The sequence below is a fragment of the Trypanosoma grayi genome (genome assembly GCF_000691245.1).
Source record: "Trypanosoma grayi strain ANR4 Tgr_469_V1, whole genome shotgun sequence".
NCBI lineage: Eukaryota > Euglenozoa > Kinetoplastea > Trypanosomatida > Trypanosomatidae > Trypanosoma > Trypanosoma grayi.
Genome location: NW_008826088.1, coordinates 1 through 13,302, shown reverse-complemented (window position 1 = coordinate 13,302; position 13,302 = coordinate 1). Strand labels below are relative to the sequence as shown.

The 13,302-nt window shown below is 52.4% G+C and overlaps 6 protein-coding genes across 6 annotated transcripts; all 6 read left to right on the top strand.

Moving 5' to 3' along the window:
* Positions 1–482: 482 nt before the first annotated feature.
* DQ04_04691050 (hypothetical protein) lies at positions 483–2,267 on the top strand (the record flags this gene model as incomplete). Its single annotated transcript, XM_009313731.1, has 1 exon — positions 483–2,267. The coding sequence occupies one exon, from the start codon at positions 483–485 to the stop codon at positions 2,265–2,267; it is 1,785 nt and encodes a 594-aa protein (XP_009312006.1).
* Positions 2,268–2,746: 479 nt separating this feature from the next.
* Positions 2,747–4,036, top strand: DQ04_04691040 (putative dolichyl-P-Man:GDP-Man5GlcNAc2-PP-dolichyl alpha-1,3-mannosyltransferase; the record flags this gene model as incomplete). Its single annotated transcript, XM_009313730.1, has 1 exon — positions 2,747–4,036. The coding sequence occupies one exon, from the start codon at positions 2,747–2,749 to the stop codon at positions 4,034–4,036; it is 1,290 nt and encodes a 429-aa protein (XP_009312005.1).
* A 439-nt stretch (positions 4,037–4,475) lies between these two features.
* DQ04_04691030 (putative serine/threonine protein phosphatase) lies at positions 4,476–6,338 on the top strand (the record flags this gene model as incomplete). The annotated part of the gene is made up of 1 exon (XM_009313729.1): positions 4,476–6,338. The coding sequence occupies one exon, from the start codon at positions 4,476–4,478 to the stop codon at positions 6,336–6,338; it is 1,863 nt and encodes a 620-aa protein (XP_009312004.1).
* Positions 6,339–7,536: 1,198 nt separating this feature from the next.
* Positions 7,537–8,265, top strand: DQ04_04691020 (Poly polymerase and DNA-Ligase Zn-finger region family protein; the record flags this gene model as incomplete). Its single annotated transcript, XM_009313728.1, has 1 exon — positions 7,537–8,265. The coding sequence occupies one exon, from the start codon at positions 7,537–7,539 to the stop codon at positions 8,263–8,265; it is 729 nt and encodes a 242-aa protein (XP_009312003.1).
* Positions 8,266–8,532: 267 nt separating this feature from the next.
* DQ04_04691010 (putative Protein kinase domain) lies at positions 8,533–11,550 on the top strand (the record flags this gene model as incomplete). Its single annotated transcript, XM_009313727.1, has 1 exon — positions 8,533–11,550. One exon carries the CDS (start codon positions 8,533–8,535, stop codon positions 11,548–11,550), a length of 3,018 nt encoding a protein of 1,005 aa, XP_009312002.1.
* A 284-nt stretch (positions 11,551–11,834) lies between these two features.
* Positions 11,835–13,082, top strand: DQ04_04691000 (hypothetical protein; the record flags this gene model as incomplete). Its single annotated transcript, XM_009313726.1, has 1 exon — positions 11,835–13,082. One exon carries the CDS (start codon positions 11,835–11,837, stop codon positions 13,080–13,082), a length of 1,248 nt encoding a protein of 415 aa, XP_009312001.1.
* Positions 13,083–13,302: the final 220 nt, after the last annotated feature.

Genomic DNA, 13,302 nt, shown 5'->3' with positions numbered 1-13,302 from the left:
TCCGTCGCCGGCCTCATGATGACCGCGGAGGCCGCCATCGTCGACCTGCCGAAGGAGGAGAGCCCTGCGGCCGGTGGTATGGGCGGTATGGGCGGTATGGGAGGCATGGACGGGATGTACTAGACTGTTGTGGCCGAGTCATGTCCCATTCAAGGTGCTGAGGTGAGGACCGTCTTCTTTTTTTAAAAAAAAAATTCATGCTAATTGTTATCATCACTATTTATTATGATTATTATTACTATTGTTGTTTTGCGGAAGTAGTGTGAAGGTTGTAGTACGTTTCGCTCTGTTGAGGTTCATATTTCTCTTTCCATGATGTTGTTTTGGTATTATGTGGTGCGTGCTGCACTTTTGCTTTGCTGTTTGATAATTCTGGGTTGTTGCTTCTATTTTAGCAAGCAGACTTGTGTGTGGCGTTTTCAAAACAATAAGCTAGAAAATATATATATATATATATATTTTATTGTATTAGAGATTGCGAGATGCCAAGCGAAGAGTACTGGATTCGCTCCGCTCACATGAATCACCAGAGTGATGTTTTGTCGAGCGTAGGTGGGAATGGCGTTTCCCACAGTCGAAGACGGCAACCTTTTGACGAGATTTCTGTCAACCTCACGAAGGATGAGCTGCTGCTTGGTGGCCGCGGTGGAGTCGGTATGAATACCAATTGTGCAAGCAGTGATCTTCTAAAGGCCCAAAGATATGATCCTTTGTGGCAGCCGACGCGATTAACGTCGCCGTACTGTGTCTTGAGTGCGAACGGAGTCCAGGATGACTTCTATACATCTTGTCTATCGTGGGGTAGGGAGAATGTTGCTCTGGCTCTTTGTGATGAGGTGTTACTCTTTCAGCCATCGCGTCCTCTTGAGCTCCCAGCTGTTATGAATCTCCAGGAGCGCAGTCGTGGATCCGTTTCAAAGGTGACTTCTGTTGGAATCAGTCAGTTTTCCGATTGTTCTTGTTTTCTTGGTGAGCTAGACGGCTCTGTCAGCTTGTGCGAGTCTCGCGGGGACGGTTTGTTGACGCCTGTAAGCTCGTTTGCAATGCCACCTCCCCCCCTTGAGAACACACCGCTTTCTGGTGCTGCTGCAATGGCCGTCACATCGAGTGTGCAGTGTCTTGCAACGGCCAATGCTCATCCGTGGATGGTGGCGGCCGGCACAGCGGCACAAGGCCTTTTCATTCTCGATAGTCGCTCCGTGAAACCGGTTGCTCACATGGGTGGGTGTGATCTGTTGCTTCCGTCAGCTGGCAAAGGGGTGGGGGCGCAGCTGTCCCCAGGTGACGCCGTTTCTCTCCTTTCCTCAGCGAATAGTATCTGCGGCGTTTCATGGAATGCGTCAGGCTCGCTGGTAGCGACGGGCGAAAGCGGTGGTGTTGTAAACATATGGTCGCTCTCCCACACACGTGCCCCGGTGCATCGAATGAAGCTTCCCGGTGTGCACACCACCATAAAGGCTGTTGCGTTTCACCCCACGAACCCCTACGAGCTCGTGGTAGGTGGTGGAACCAACGATGGTATGCTGCGTGTGTATGATGTGTCCTCTGCCGCTTCACATCTCGCGTGGGGGGTATCGACGGGGTGCCAAGTGACGCAGGCGTTGTACTCTCCAGATGGTGCATTTATTGTTTCAGCACAGGGCGCTCACACGGGTGATAGCATTCGTGCACGCTCCCCTTCGATACGCTTACGAAGGTCCATCGGAAGAGGCGGTGAAACGCATGAGCGGGCGGCTGACCAAGTGGAGCAGCTGACAGAGATGTTTGAGCGAGGCATGTCCCGAAATGATCACACGCTGCACGACGCGGGGGAGCGGTCCTCCGCCTTCAGCGAGGTGGCCAGCAGTGAAGGAAACGACGTGCCCTCCATCAGCGAGGCGCTACCGTTCTCGCTGGTCATGTGGCGAAAAGGGACCCAGCGGCGTGGCTCCACGCCGGTAGTTTTCGCCAACACCGATGCCTCCGCAACGCGCCAAGGGCGGTACTACTCACCGGAGTCGCGGCACACACCGCTGCCTCTTGTCTCCATGTACGTCATGGCGGGTCACCGCTCGCGGCCGCTGCATATGACGGCGCCATTCTTACAGGCGTCGAATCCAGGCTGTGTTGCGTCCGTTGCCGGTGGTGCTGATAGCACGATTCGGTTTTGGAGGTGTTTCTGTTCGAAGAGTGAGGCGGTCAACTGGGAGCAACGCGCACGCGCCTCACTGCGAGCCGCCATAACGGACGATGATGTGGAGGGTGTGATGGCGCTACCCCTGAGATGAGACTGCACAAGGAGCGGAGGAAGTCCCCCTCGCATCATCACACACATATTGATACAGATACAAACATACATCCATACATACATAAACTCGGAGGTACACACACCATATGCGGTTTAATCCAAGCATATAGACGTAATCAAAACAACTTGCAGAAGACCTGATGATTTTTTTTTTGTTCTTTTTTTCTGTGTGTGTGTGTGTGTTGTTCTCTCTCCTACATACCCCCTTCCTTCCTTCCTTCCCTCTGCGTGACTTCCATGCTTGGTGAACTGGTGAATTCTGCATTCTCCAAACAAAAGCAGCTCCATCTCAATCAAAGAGGAGAACTTAAGGAAAATCAAGATTGTTCTCTGTATTTTTATTATGATTATTAATTCTTTGTTTTTCGTTTAGTCCACTAGCGGATTGACTAGAGTCTAATCAAGGAAATAGTGAAAGAGAAAAACAAAAAGGTGAAGAAATCAATCTAGCGAAGAGTAATGGGGATGGTGTACAGGTGGCTAAATGTAGTTCTAGCCATTGAACTATGCATTACGTTGTTTATTGTTCTATTTGTACCATACACGGAAATCGACTGGGTTGCCTATATGCAAGAAGTCAAGGGGGTCCTCGATGGTGAGCTTGACTACAAAAAGCTCAAGGGTGACACAGGTCCTCTTGTCTATCCAGGCGGTTTTGTTTGGACGTACAGTGCACTGTACTTTATTACAAAGGGAGGGAAAGATATTGCTATGGCTCAATGGGTGTATGCTGGAATGTATATGATGCTGTTTGCTGTTGTAGCTCAACTATATGCCCGCTCGAACGTTCGTGGGCGTCTGCTGCTTCGGCTTCTTCTTTCAAAGCGCATCCGGTCTCTTTTTACGCTACGGCTCTTCAACGATTGCTGGGCTATGTTGTTATTGTATTTTGCAGTTATAACCTTGGCCAATGGGCGCCGGTGGAAACTCGGATGTTTACTTTACAGCATGGCCGTGTCTGTGAAGATGAATGTGTTTCTCTTTGCTCCCGGGCTGCTGGTGGTGCTCTGCAGGGCGCTACCATGGTCAGGGGTAATTTCTTGCCTCACCGTGTGTGCTCTTTGGCAAGTTGTTGCAGGGCTTCCCTTTCTCCTGTATGACCCACAGAGTTACCTTCTCAAGGCCTTTGAGTTTGGTCGTGTGTTTACGTACCGATGGACAGTTAACTTCAAGTGTGTGCCTGAGGAATTGTTTGTGTCACCGGAGTTTGGTCTTGTCATGTTGCTGCTCTGTGTTCTAAACTGGATCCTTCTGTGGCGCAAGAGATGGTCGAGGCGCCTCTACCGGCGCACCCACATTGCCACTCTGCAGAGCATCGGAAATACAAAGAAAACAAAGGAGGTGGGCGTTTACGATTCCGATGACGAGGTGTACCGTAATATTGTCCTAACCATGATGGAGTCCAATCTGATTGGTGTTATTTTTGCACGATCACTGCACTACCAATTCTTGGTGTGGTTCTTCCACTCAATGCCGATGGTGCTGTCCGCGACGCGGCTCCCACTCCCGCTTCAGATTGCCTCAGGCGCGGCGGTGCAGTACGGCTTTGAGGCATACCCGAGCACCGCGAAGTCGTCTGTGGTGCTGCTGTGCGGTTTTGCCATTGCGTGGTTCGGCATTGTGTTCATGGGCGCAGAGCACGGTGGCAGGCCCGTCAAGCGCAAGAAGGTGGTTCTGGACAGTGGTGTCGGGGTAGAATACCGCAACAATGGCGGCAACAACAAGTTGGAGGAAAATAAGGCACAGTAGAGTTCACAGCGCCCCAATGCAGAGGTCGTGCAACAACGTGTTCATTGGTCTTGCAAAGGACGCATCAGGGACCAACGATCGTGCTGTGTGTGGGCGTGTATTTAGTGGGAAGAAGGTCAATATTGCAGTTGCGCGATGTCTCGCGATCGTTATCTGTTGTGCTTCAGATTTACACTCTGCTGGCTTGATTTTGTTCTTTGTTTTTGTTTATTTTCCTCTTTGGATTTGGTATGTCGCTGAGGCTGGTCCTTGTTTTGTTTTATTTCTTTTGTTCCTTCTCACTTGTTTCTTTTTTTTTTTTTTCGTCTTGGTGCTGCCCCCCTTCCAGGGAGAAGCGTACCAGGCCGCCCAGTGGCCAGAAAGGACGTCACACAGAGGAACGTTCAGCTAACAAAATATAATAAAATCGGCTCCAGCTTTTCATCAGTGGCCCAGCGACATGAAATTCTTCTTCAAAAGAGACAAGAGCCGTAGCAAAAAAGGTGAGACCGCTGTGGAGAATGGAAAGGCGAATGACAAAGTCAAAGGCGATGTAGTAGCAACCCCAGGGGAGGCGCCTCCTCCTGTTCCAAGCAATGGAGTAAACACTGAGCCACTGGAGGAGGTCGCGCATCTGCCGTTTAGTGACATTATTGCTATTAGCTGCGAGTTCCGTCAAGCACTGCGAGCATATACTAATTTTACGTCTAAGAAACGTGTTGTGGCTGTACTCAAATCGATTACATCGCAGATGATGCAACGTAATTTCGCATTGAAAAGTGTGGATCAAGAAGCCGCCAAGGTGGGAATAGTGAAACGAATAATGAAGGAGCCGTTGCCAGTGCGCGCGCGTTTGGCACTCGCGGTGCAGCACTTCTGTTTAGTCGTTGAACAAGAAATGGAGAACGACGAGCTGGAGCAAGGGACGGGGCTGTTGGCAGCTCTCCGTGGTGCGAACGGGTTTCCGCCATCACTGCTGCCAAGTGGGTCTGAGAAAAAAAAAGATGTGGTGAGCAAGATCTCACTTGTTGCAGACTTTGATGTCGCACGCATATATCACCAATTGATGACAACCGACAAGTTGCCATCGCTGGAGGAGATGGCGGAGCTGTTGCGCCGCACCACCTGCATGCTAAGAGAGGAGGCCAACGTTGTGATGGTGCATCTGCCATGTGTTGTGGTCGGTGACATACATGGGCAGAAGCGTGACCTTGTTGAAAGTGTCATTGCGGCCGGTGGTCCCCTAGGCGTGGATGACGGCAGCGAGAACTCTGCAGGCGATACAGCAGCAAGGGCTGGCCAGCGAGACTACCTATTTCTGGGTGACTATGTAGATCGTGGGCCACAGAGCTTCCACTGTCTGGCATTACTCTTCGCCGCTAAGCTGTTGTCACCGAAGCACGTTTTTCTGCTGCGGGGCAACCACGAGAGTAGTGAGACTAACCGCAGATACGGCTTCTTGAATGAGTGCTATGAGCACTTTCCACTTTCTGTCGATGCCGATGATGGTGGCGGAAGTGATTGTGGCAGTGCCAACGATTCAGGTGAAGTTGAGTGGGACTTAAAGGAGCATCCGCTGTGGGTCTTGGCAAATGAAGCCTTTGACAGCTTGCCGTTGTGTGCAGTCATCAATGGTGAACGTGATGGGAAGAAAATAAGAGTCTGTGCCATGCACGGTGGGCTGTCGCCATTCATATCGGATAGTTTGGATGGAATATTAGCCATTGACCGCTACCGAAGTGTTGAAAACGGTCCACTCGCCGATATCACATGGGCAGATCCGATCGTGGGAGCGACTTCCGACGAGAATTCACCGGAACTTGAGGAGGAAGGTGGTGGCGGTGTCAGCAGTAGCAGCGGTAACAGCAACGTAACTGCTGCCACCGCAGAAGCAGCAGCATCTGAATCTGCAGCTGCTTCGGATGCGGTAGCAGCAAATGATAGACACCACTTGATGCGTCACTGTGTATCCTTTGACTATTGTGAGCCATTACCCGCGGCATCTGCAGCTGTCGGGTATGTCTACAGCGCGCGCGGTCGGGGACATAACTTTGGGGAAGATGTGACGCTGCGGTTTTTGCGTGACAATGACCTTAGCTTTATAGTTCGTGCACATCAATGCGTGGATAAGGGATTCCAGTGGAGTCACCAGCGGCGTGTGCTGACTGTCTTCTCCGCGCCGAATTACTGCGGTCTTGGCAACAAAGGGGCCATTCTCATCCTGCACGACAACGGGGAACCGGAGATTGTGCAGTTTGAGGCATGTGAGAGCAACGCAGCCGCAAACGCTGCGCCGTTGCCTGTTCCTCCGAAGGACTTTTAGGGAAGGGATGAGGGGCATATTGTATATATATATATATATGATATGTTAAAGCGTCTTCAATCGTCTGCAAAGGGGCCGGTATGACCAACTAAGCGAATGAAACCTCAATGGACGCACACGCAACAAACAAAATGTGTGTGTGTGTGTGTGTGTGTGTGTGGTGGTGGTGGAGGAGGAGGGGGGAGGGGCAAAAAAGACAACACGCAACAAAAGCAAATGCGGTGAGCGTAGAAACTTCACACTTCGCTCCCAAGCAATGGCACGTTTTATTTCTATTGGATTTAATTCATGCCGCAAAAGTGGGTAAAATGAGACGGGAGAAGGGACAAAAAAAAAAGAAATATATACTAAAAAAACGAGGGGAGTTCCCACACCCCATTTGTAGGTGGTTGTGGCGCACATGCTCCGCGTGCGGACAGAACTGTGTTCCTTCTGGTTCTTTCAACGTCTCTGCGTATGTGCGTGTGTGTTTCGGTATGGCCTTGGTGGGGAGGGGAGAGAAAGAGAGAGAGGGAAGCGGTAAGCGTGTGTGTGTGTGTGTAGGATGTCCGCTTCTCCTCTTCTGTGGAACATGTTCGGTCGTGTTTTTGTGTGAGGGCCATTGCGAGGAAGAAAAGCAAAACCAAAAAAAACGAACGGGGCGGCGTGACTACCCGCTGCATCTTCGTGCAGCGCCTCTCTCTTATTCACACAAAATTGGGGATGACGGAATCCGTTTGCCGTGTTCTGTAAAGGTCCTCATGTTTTTTTTCTTCTTGGCAGCCGTTTCCTCTTGCTTTGCATGTGTTTCTCTGTTTGTTTGTGTGTGTGTGTGTGTGTGTGTTTGCGCTCTCTGCTTACGTTTGTGAAAGTATTTATGGACCGCAAGTTTTTTTTTTGTTTTCTGTTCTTGCTCTTGCGCGAGGTGAGAGGAAACGAACCCATACGTCTTCATACAAGCAGGTGACACGGCTGCCTAGTGCTCTCCATGTCCCCACCTTCACGCATACACACAAGCACAGGTACACATACACCCACAGCCAGTGCGTGTATGTGTACACGTGTATCTTGATCTTGCATCCTACCACTTCAATCTCCTTATATCGCGCCTTCTCTCCCTATCTTCTTTTGCTGCTGTTGCTGCTCATGATTATTCATTCAGGTGACGGACGTGTTGTACTCCGTATTCTTTTTCAAGGGGCTGGCTCTGCTGGAGAGAATGCCACAGTTGCGTGTCGAGTACGCAAAATCCGGCCGCGCCAAGTGCGCTCTCACGGCGTGCTTGCAGACGATTGTCAAGCACGAGGTTCGTATAGGAACGGCTGTGGTGTTCCCCGTGAGTGGCGGGTCTCAGCCGACCACTGGTGAGGAGCAGCTTAGCTACAAGTGGCGGCACCTTTGTTGTTTCACGGAAAAACAGCTTCAAAACGCCAAGGCCTCGGGTGACTTGGACACCATTGAAGGCTTCGATGATCTAGCACCCGCAGATCGGGAGCTAGTGTGTCAAATGAAGTCTGGTGAGTTGTTGCAGCGGCCAGACCTGAAGGGACGTGTCGGGGACGTCGCCAACTCGCCACAAGCTGCGGAGCTCTTGCCGAAAGGGGCGTCACCGGCAAAAGAACGAAAAGTAGCAACGAAAACATCAACATCAGCATCGATTGCGAAAGCATCGCCACCGAAGGTTCCGGCGAAGAGCACGCGACCCGCTAAGCGGGCACGCGAGGTGAGTGAGGGCAGCAACCACAACAACAAGAACGATGATGGCGACGCGTCGGACGCGACGGTGGAGTTCGAGGTGGTTGTTGAGACATCTAGGCCGCGCTGCCCGTACGGGGACAAGTGTTTCCGCACTAGCGCCGAGCACATGGCGGAGTACTCTCACGGCACCGAGTCTGACAAGGCATCGCCGCCACGTCGCCGTGCTGTTATTAAGGGGAAGAAACATTAGCTGTTGTTGCTGCTGTGGCTGGGGAAGATTGCTGTGAAAGGCGAAATCAGGCAGTTGGCTGGTGTGTTTGACACGCACACACACACACAAACAGACAGACAGAGGGGGAGAGAGAGAGAGAAAGAGATGATGCTATAGTGTGGTACGCATTCATTCAACATGCTCTGCCACACCGCATGCGAAGTAGAAAGGCGACTGTTTTTTTTTGTCTTTGATTTATTTATTCTTTGCTCTCTGTGAGTTACAGGTGCATCTGTCTACGCGTGGATGCAATTTTCGGTTTACTCATCGACGTCTGCAGGCGTGTGGTCTGCAAAGCGTCCAGTTGCAACTTTCATTGGTCATCCCTTCTGGTTATGGATCGAAGGAGGAAAGGCATGCTTGATGATTGATGCGGTCGTGCTCGAGTACAACCCGGACACGGAGGAGGCTGTCGTGGAGGCCGTTGATGCTCCATCGCGTCGTTATCGCGTATCCATGCCCTCCCAGAAGGGACCGCAAACATGCACAAACACTGAGAGTCACTCAGATACCGACAAACAGCAGAAGCAACAGCAACAACAGGGATCCACAGGGAGACGTAGGCTGAAGTACGTTGATCACCTGTTAAACTCTAGGCCAGTGGGGCGGTGTGTTACCGTTGAACCCGTCCACGAGGAGACTGGTGACGCACTGCTTCCGCTTGCAAGACTGGTCCATTTGCACGAGGCCGAATCCCTTACGTCCAAGAGCATGCTGCCCGGCACCATCACACGCGTGGCAAGCCGATTTGTGTTTATCTTCTGCTCCTTCCTCCCCTACGAGGTGGTGGCGACACGCGAAATGTTCTCAACAGGCGGCTTCCTTACCAATACCACATGCGTACCACCTGTCACCTCGAGCGAGGCCACAGCAAAACCTGGGGGCGAAGTGAAAGAGGAACAACAATGGGTGGGACTTTCGGTGTACTTTGCGCTGCACCCAATGAGTTTCCTTGTTATGGAGGCCTTCTTTGCACCAAGTGAGAGTTCAGTTTACCCGGCGATGAAGGAACAACAGCATATAAATTCTACACGGGGTGGTGGCAGCATGTGTCCATATTGGCGCGGCTATTCTCGCGTGGCGTTGGACGATCAGCGGGATCCAGTGGTTGCACATACCGGGAGTGTAGCCGCGGAAGGGTGTCCTTCTGACCGGTTAGGAACGTGGCACATCATTGGGAAAGACCCCTCCCATTTCTTTCAGCCGGAGCTGTCAGTGCAGTTTGTGCACTGCAACGAGCTGCTACCGTGTAATACCGTGCCGCCAGTGTTGTACCAGAGGTCTACCTTCACTGTCCAACTGTGGTGCTTCTGGATGCTGGACGGCACACACGTCTCCTTGCGTGCACTGGATGAGGATCGGCACGACGTCACGGAGAGTGTACTTCACATTGAGAAGATCGAAAACAAGGATGTGGCAACCGTCACTCTTGATAACCTCGAGAACAGGGAAGTTGTCTCTTTTCAAGTAACAATAAAAAATTTTAAGATGCAAGATGTGGTGTGCGAGCTCACCTTCATGTTGCACGCAGAATGTGAGGGCCTGGAGACACACTTGGAGTCAAAATCTGTGTTCGTGCGCCGCTCCACCAAAGGCCTCACTACAGTGAACAAGTACGCCACATCCAAACCAACGCAAAAGCGAGATGTACTGTCGCGTAAGTTTTGGACATCAGATGTGTTGTCCCCAGAGGACAAAATTGTCGGGGGATTCACTGACCCTGGGCGCAGCAACCAGCTGCTCGCGGAGGACTGCTACGAGGAGATGCCGATGGCGGAGCGCGAGATTATCGTCGTGGACCCCGAGGACACACGACTGCAGGCCATTGCCGCGGCGGCTCGGCGCGCTGTTTTGGGCATCATCGACACTGTCGTTCGCGTACAGGCGCTTATGTGGCTGGTGGTCAGTGCATACGGCGGCGAGAACCTTGGGGAGAGCGCAGAGGATTACATTGCTTCACTGCGCCGCCAGCGCGGTACAAAGAAGCGGCAACGTGGTGGGGCTCAGTCGAACAACGGCGCGAATGTTGTGCGCCTCGGAGAAGTGCGTAGAGGTGTGTGCCGGCACCGAGCGCTGCTCTTCAAGTACCTGTGTGATGCGGTGCAGCTGCCGTGCTACCTGCTTCGCGGCGAGCACCAAGGACCGGACGACACCGTGGCGGAGCGGCACTCGTGGAACATTGTCCCACTGGAGGGTCGGCGACACCTTCTCGTCGACACGACGCTGAGCCCGCACAAACTGGAGATGTGGCCCGTCGACGCGTACAAGGCGCCGGCGTTTGCGCTACTCGCGGACTGGGGTAAGGCGCACTGCATCATACTGCACCGCGCCGCCGAGCGGATACACATGCTGGAGGAGTGCGGCAGAGGGGCGACGGCGGTGGTACGCCGCGGCGTGTTGGGCGGTGGCCTCACGTGCGTCGTGAAAGTTCCACGCCGCAACAGCGACATGGATAGCCTTGTGCGCGAGTACGAGGTTCTTCGAAAATTTCGTGGTTCAACGCATGTGGTGCGCTGTCTCGGATGGAGCGGTGGGATCGTGATGGAGTACTTTCCCACTAACCTGCTGAGCTTCATGAATCACCTTATCATACGGGAAAAGCGAATGAGCCTCTCACAGCAACGTGAGGTGTTGCTCGGTGTGCTGGCGGCCCTCAAGGATGTGCACACCCAGGGTTATGTGCACCGCGACATCAAAGCAGAGAATGTTCTGGTTGTGGTGATACGCTGCAGCACATGTCACTCGCTAGGAACTGTCTGTCATCTCTGCGATGTTCGGGCAAAGCTAGGTGATTTTGCCGATGCCGTTGCTGTGAATCCCACCACACAGCTACATAAAGCCACACCGCGTGTTGGCACGCCACCATACACGGCACCAGAGCTTGAGGCGGAGCTGCCATTCTCCTTTGCGGCAGACATTTGGTCATGTGGGATCCTCGCAGTTGAGATGGCGCTGATGCAACTGCCAGAGGCGTGCGCCCCGCCATGCAGCGTGCAGCTGGGCAGAGCACGAAGTGACAAGCGAGAGGGCAGCGGCGATGATGATGATGATGATGATGATGATGATAACGATGGGTCGGGAGATAAAGTGGCCGTTATGGTTGACGGAAAACGGGTAGGGCCTGTTCGTGTGCCGAAGCTGCCGTGTAACCCGCCGCCGCCAAAGTGGCAGCTAGATTTGGTGGTAGCGGCGCTGCAGGTGAACTGGCGGCAGCGCAGCACTGCGAGGTTGCTGCATGAAACTTTGAAAAATACGTTCTGCTGAGCTGTGAAGTATTATTTGAAAAGAGTTTGGCGATGGTGGACGTGTGAAAATATTTGCGCGGTGATGGGTTTTACTTGCTTCCTGGACTTTTTTTCTTTCCTCTCTCACTCTCTGTGAATATTTGCGTACATATATGTCTGGGTGGGTGTTTGTGTCTGGGTGTATGTGTGTATGTGCTCCACAGTGTGAGGTGCAGTACTTCGCTTGAGGCAGCTTCCACATCCGCACATGTGCGCTTTCCATTTTGTATTTTGTACACGCACTCAGACAAAGGCAGAGGGGTAATGAAGCGATTGAGGAGTGGCTCATTGACATCACCTGTAGGGTCTACTGGTGCGATGCAGCATCAGCAACAACAACGGGTGGAGGAGCGAAGCGGTAACGATCGTGTGGTGGTGAACTCCCCGTACGGCAGCCGCCGTGCTACGTACGGATGGGGCAATCCATTCTCTCCACCACTGCTGGCCACTGTTGCGGGGTACCCCAACATACACATCGGTGTCAGCTCGCTCAACGCTGTTCCGGGAAAGGATAGGCGTATGAAGACCCTCCTCTCACAGTACAGTAAGAAGTTTAACTGCCTGGAACACTGCTACACATACCACAATGTTACCGATGAAGCGACATGGAAAAGTTGGGGGGAAATGTGCCCATCATTATCGCCATCTTCGCCTGGTCTACAGCGGGGGTCCGTTGGCACAGTGGTGAAGCAGCAGAGCAATGACGGTAGAAGGAATAGAACTAAAATCAGCCAAAATGGTTTGGGGAAAGTGGATGACGGTGCTGTCGTTGATAATAACAACGATGATGAGGATGCTGATCAAAAGCACCCGCTATTCATCTACACAATCAAGGCGAATCAGTATTTAACGCATACTCGCATGCTTGCCATGGACGGAGACACAGAAGAGCACATCATCAACTTCTTCGTGCGCCGCTGCTCTCTACTTGGGCCGCACCTCGGCCCGGTGCTCTTGCAGCTTCCTCCGCAGTTCTGCAAGACTCCTCAAAACATGGAACGCATCGAGGCAGTTGCGGCACGTATTCCCCCATCAATCCGCGTTGCGGTGGAGTTTCGCCACTGCTCGTGGTACAATGCAGAGACGCACGATCTGTTGCGTCGTGTTGGGTGGGCGCTTGTTGTGGCGCATCATCATGACGATCCTGCAGGGTCTCTGCACGTCGACACTGGAGTAGGGTTCATGTACGTTCGCCTGCACGGCGCTCTCGGGCTGCATGTAGGTGACTACGGGCCGGCGCGGGTGTCGATGTGGGCGGAGCGCATCGCCGAGTTCGTCAGCGGGGGAGCCGCAGGGGCGGAGAAGCGGGAGGTTTTCGTCTTCTTCAACAACAGTGACTCCCACGTGGGTGGGACGACGAGTTCGACGGTGGATGCAACGTTCTTGGCCGAGCGCCTGCGAGCGCTGCTGGTGAAAGAAGAGGCCTCCTGCCAGACGGTTGACAGTACTAGTATCAGCAGTAGCAATTGCAATTGCAGCTGTGTTGCGGATGTGACTACCATTAGCGATTAGCAGTCCTTCCTTGAAACTTTGTCAATGTGCTCTGGATGGGAAGTCATGCAAAGATGTGGGAGCAACGATTCGTACAAGGCGCGTAAAGACTTTTCCGTATCTATTTCTCTTTATGGTTTTGTTTTTGCTTGTTTAGTGTTGATGTTGTCAAAAAAAAAGCTGATTCCACACACATATCTGCCCACCAACTCCGCTTTACCTGCAATTGTTATTTTTTTTT